The sequence below is a fragment of the Solanum pennellii genome, chromosome 8 (assembly GCF_001406875.1).
Source record: "Solanum pennellii chromosome 8, SPENNV200".
Classification (NCBI taxonomy): Eukaryota; Viridiplantae; Streptophyta; class Magnoliopsida; order Solanales; family Solanaceae; genus Solanum; species Solanum pennellii.
Genome location: NC_028644.1, coordinates 1,456,847 through 1,462,398, shown reverse-complemented (window position 1 = coordinate 1,462,398; position 5,552 = coordinate 1,456,847). Strand labels below are relative to the sequence as shown.

The 5,552-nt window shown below is 27.2% G+C and overlaps 1 protein-coding gene across 1 annotated transcript; it reads left to right on the top strand.

Annotated features, from left to right (window-relative positions):
* The first annotated feature begins 1,672 nt into the window (after nucleotides 1-1,672).
* LOC107027311 (histidine decarboxylase-like) lies at nucleotides 1,673-4,322 on the top strand. The gene is made up of 6 exons (XM_015228486.1): nucleotides 1,673-1,842; nucleotides 2,085-2,313; nucleotides 2,765-2,999; nucleotides 3,072-3,265; nucleotides 3,354-3,490; nucleotides 3,564-4,322. Exons 1-6 carry the CDS (start codon nucleotides 1,819-1,821, stop codon nucleotides 4,140-4,142), a joined length of 1,398 nt encoding a protein of 465 aa, XP_015083972.1. The 5' UTR covers nucleotides 1,673-1,818; the 3' UTR covers nucleotides 4,143-4,322.
* The last annotated feature ends 1,230 nt before the right edge of the window (nucleotides 4,323-5,552 follow it).

Genomic DNA, 5,552 nt, shown 5'->3' with positions numbered 1-5,552 from the left:
ACGCTCAAACGGTCCACACAACAATAATACTTTAATTTTTTTTTAAGAAAAAAAATTATATAAGTACAATTTTTACTTAAATGGATCATCATCAAGTACTAATAATTAATTAGATATTTCCTAAAATCTGATTGAAAGTAACTAATATTATTCCTGTATGATAAACAATTGGGATATATTTTATTTGTGTATTAAAAGAAGAAATGGTAAACGAGGGTCATAATAATAATATTATTTAAATAAACGTCCGTTTTGAGGTTAAGCTAGTGTTTAATTATAGATTTTTAAATATTTTTTAAATTAATGAACAAAACCGGTTCTAAATACTCGTGGGGGCAATTGAAACTCCATTCGATATCAGTTGAAGTCAAGTATGATTTTGTGTTTGTATTTTTATTATTATTATTATTTCGATTTTGCGTTGGTATGAAAAATATACATACTTATACACTTGGTCCATATTTCAGAAAAGTAATTAAATATTTTGTTTAAAGTAATATAATTATCGCTATATTATATATAACGATAATTATATATATGAGTATTTATAATTAATACTTTATATAAATAACTTTAAAGGCTTTAATGACTTTATATTAACTTAATTATTGCTAAATATTTTTGTGTCACTAAATATATTAGTGGCAGATGGCCGTTATTAAGTGGACATAGTAGTTGTGATACATCAAAAAGGCTAGAAAAAGATAATGTTTGTCAAATTTCCATATAATTTAGAGTTGTTGAAAATTGTAAAACTAAAATAAACATAAAATAAATTATTTACATTTTCGAGTTCGAGTTTGAGTATAAATTTTTCTTTTGAGCTAAGAATTTATCGAAAAAAGCCTTCTCAATATCCCACAAAATAAGCATAAGGTTAAATAATGGTATACTAATAGCGTGACAAATTCTTTATAATTTATAGTTGTTGAAAATTGATAAAAAAAAAAAAACAATTATAACAAACAGAAAATGAATTATTTACGAGATTAAGTTTTTTCTTGTGTCAATAATATATCGAAAAGGAATTTGTACCTCACATAAAATAGAAATCAATAAGGTCTATGACTTTGTTTATATCTCACACTTACCAGACCTAACTTATGAAATTTCATTATTAATGTTTACGACCTCTATGTTTAGAAACCACTTGTGCATGAATCTTTGAATTGGTTTAGAAACCACTTGTCAAATAATGGTATACTAATAACGTGTCAAATTCCATATAATATATAGTTTCTAAAGATTGATAAAACTATTATAACAAACCTAAAAATGAATTACTTACGGGTCGAGTTTTTTCTTGAGTCAAGGGTTTATCATAAAGAACTTTTTTTACCTCACGTAAGATAGAGATAATATCTTCGACTCTACATATACCTAACAGTTATCGAACCTGACTTATGAAATTAATTTCAAAGAATATGTTATTGTTGTTTTACAAACTATAAGTCTAGAAACAACTTTGTGCATGAATCTTTGAATTGGAGATTACTATTCTCACCTAACATTTTTGCAAAAGTTTGAGAAGTCTTTGTAACACATAGTCAAAGAGTTATACTTTGTGCAAAAATTATGACTTATTTTTAATTTAAATAATTTTTTTTATTTTAGTGGGAAAACAACATAAAGAAGGAAACAAATAGAAAAAGGTGAGGAAATAAGAAAACAAAAAATAAAAGTGAGTTGTGGTTGGTGCCCAAACCCACAATCTTTTCTACCTATATATAATCCTAGAATATTATACATAAATTATATCCAAACTTGATTTTCCATTCTAAAGCTAACCAAAAAAAAAATAAAAATTTAGCTCCAAGAATGGGAAGTTTATCATTTGAGAAGGTATAATTCTTACATATTACAAAAATTTTATCGTAGAATTTATTCTGAATCGATCTAAACTTCGACTTTTATTTCTTTCTTCTGGAGACCAAAGCATGGTTTTCGCTCATGTTGTTATTTCAGTGACTCATAAGGCTTCCCTCACCTCCGTCTTTGATTCATTTATCATATTTTAGCTATTTGCATGTATATATCTAAACATTATATTTTTTTTTTCTTCTTATTTTTGTGATATTTTATAGGATTTTGAGCCATCAGCAATTACTCCAAGAGGATTAGCACCACCTGGATTAATTGTAAATGGTGATTTTGGTGAAATGATGAGACTTAAGGTGTCATCAACACCTACAACACCAAGAAAAAACTTGAATCTTTCAGTGACGGAGCCAGGAAAAAATGATGGACCTAGTTTGGATTGTACATTGATGAATTATATTGATACACTTACCCAACGTATCAACTATCATATCGGTAGTTATCATCGAGCTTTAAGTTATATATACTGATATTATAAAAAATATTTACGTTATTCATTATTTTTTTTGTATTAATTAACGCGTTATTACATGTTTAAATTCATAATAAAATAAAAAATAAATATCTTTATTTGTAATTTATAATATCTTTTTTTAGTAAATTGATGACAAAGTTGACATGCAAGACTTGTCTTTAGTCTATATGTTGATAATTTCTTATTTTGATAATTTTTGAGTAGTTGTATACTTGTAAATAAATATTAAAAGGAGGTATTACTTTTCAAAATTTTAAAAAGGAAAGGGACAAAATTGCTATCGCGATCGATTTTGTATTTTTGACTGAAGTTGTTAAAATGGACTGACTCAATCGAAAATTAAACATTATTTTTTGTTTGTTTGTATGAATTTGTAAATGTTGATTTTTTTTTTTGATTTTTTTTTTCCAGGTTATCCAGTTAACATATGCTATGAGCACTATGCTAATTTAGCCCCACTTTTACAATTTCATTTAAATAATTGTGGTGATCCATTTCTTCAAAATACTGTTGATTTTCATTCAAAAGATTTTGAAGTGGCTGTTTTAAATTGGTTTGCTGATTTATGGGAAATTGAAAGAGATCAATATTGGGGTTATGTAACAAATGGTGGTACTGAAGGAAATTTACATGGCATTTTGGTTGGGTAAGTATTAAATTTTTACTAATATCTGATGTTTTGATTCTCGAGAGTTAATTTTTTATTTTTTTTTTTAAGGAGAGAATTGCTTCCAGATGGAATTTTATATGCATCAAAAGACTCTCATTACTCAGTGGCTAAGGCAGCAATGATGTATAGAATGGATTTTGAAAATATTAATGCATCAATAAATGGAGAAATCGATTATTCTGATTTGAAAGTTAAATTACTTCAAAACAAGGGAAAACCAGCAATAATTAATGTTACAATTGGTAAATATTTTTAATTGAGATTTTTTTAAAAAATTAATTATAATAAGCTTTATACATTTTGTAATAATTTTCATTTTATTAATTATAGGTACTACTTTTAAAGGAGCTGTTGATGATCTTGATGTTATTCTTCAAATACTTGAAGAATGTGGTTATACACAAGATCAATTTTATATTCATTGTGATGCAGCACTAAATGGACTTATTATTCCTTTTATTAAAAATGTAAGTTCTTATTTTCTTACCTAATTAGTTTAATATATAAAAAAAAACTCTAACATTTAATATTTTATAATAGATGATTACTTTCAAGAAGCCAATTGGAAGTGTGACAATTTCTGGTCATAAGTTTTTGGGATGTCCAATGCCTTGTGGAGTTCAAATAACAAGGAAAAGTTACATTAATAACCTTTCAAGAAGAGTTGAATATATTGCTTCTGTAGATGCTACGATTTCTGGAAGTCGAAATGGTTTGACTCCGATTTTCCTATGGTACAGTCTAAGTGCTAAAGGTCAAATTGGTTTTCAGAAAGACGTTAAGAGATGTTTTGACAATGCTAAGTACTTGAAAGACCGTCTTCAGCAAGCAGGAATCAGTGTCATGTTGAATGAGCTTAGTATCATAGTTGTCCTCGAGAGGCCTCGTGACCATGAATTCGTTCGTCGTTGGCAATTATCTTGTGTGAGAGATATGGCACATGTTATTGTTATGCCAGGCATAACTAGAGAAACTCTTGATGGTTTTATTAATGATTTGCTTCAACAAAGGAAAAAATGGTATCAAGATGGAAGAATTAGCCCTCCTTGTGTTGCAAATGATATTGGTGCTCAAAATTGTGCTTGCTCTTATCATAAAATTGATTACATTATTGCTTAGAGTTTGTCAACATTATTACAAATGTTTATGACTTTATTTTTTATTCACATACACAAAAAAAAATTGTATTTCTAGATATAATGTATCACTATGCCGCATAAATATCAATACCTTGTAAAGTACATGGTTTGATGCATATAATAATGTTTTGATGAGAATAAATTTCAAGTTTTCATTTGATTATTAGTCTAATTGGAATTATAAGATTATTTTCAATTTTAGCTTTTTCTATTGGTCTTTAACAATGGATTAATTAATATGGCATATCCAAGGTGAGATATCTTGATACATGCTATTTAAATATAACACAAATTTGAATTATGAAATTCATAACGAAGTTAATGCTAGGTTTATAAATATTTGAAGATAAACTCTCGAGTCTAAAAGGTTCAAGTTAAGATGGACCAAGACAGAGGACTTAGAGTGCAAGTTTAACAATTTGACCTTTGAAGCTGGCGTAGAAATAAGCTTGACGCTAGGTCATACATAAGAAAGAAAGTTCAAATATCTTCGATTTTAATTTAAAAAAATAGAAAAATTGACTATTGTATCACACATCTATTGATGCAGGGTTGCTCTACAACATAAAGGTTGATATGACAAAGGTTACAACATAGACATAATTAATTTCACTATGCATAATTAAGGAGAAAGATTTCGATTAAGAGTGACACTTTCTTTATTACGACTATATATAACATATTAAATAGAAAAATGAAATATTTTTTTGTTGAAATTTCTCAAGGGTTAGCCAATAAATGAGTGATTATTATTTCACTCAAATTTAAACGGATTGAATGAGTCATATTCTTATAAGTTAAAGATAAAAGTTTATATTAATATCCAATTGAGCTTCTAAAATTTCACATTCTAATATTACCAAAGACCTTAATTAACTTTATAATGCTTCTCATTTGCCAGTTTGCAGACAGTATCCTAATATAAAATATTTAAAACTAAATAAGAAATTTAAAAAGAAATCAAAGTGTGTGTATATATGACAATGATTTGTGCATATAATTAAAAAATTTCAATAAATTAATAGCCCTAAAAAAAATCCTTCTAATTTCTTTAACTTTTAAATAGTTGTAGAGCAAAGCAAGGCCATTGACTCAGATGTAAACAATATTCACAAACATAACTAAAATGTTACACAATATATTATATTCTTCATCTCTTCCGTGCGCCTCGATCGATTTCACAAATTCTTTTAACATTCAGCTAGAAATTTCTTTCGTGCACTTCGACTTATAATTTCACAAATATTTTTTACCCTTTCGCTAGAAACAAATATCAGATAACAATTAAAGAAGAATCAACATGAGTTGTAATGTAGTGATCGATATGACTGCTCCACCCTTAGGCAGGATCTCACGTTCGAGCCCCCTTAATATGAAAAAATATCAGTTG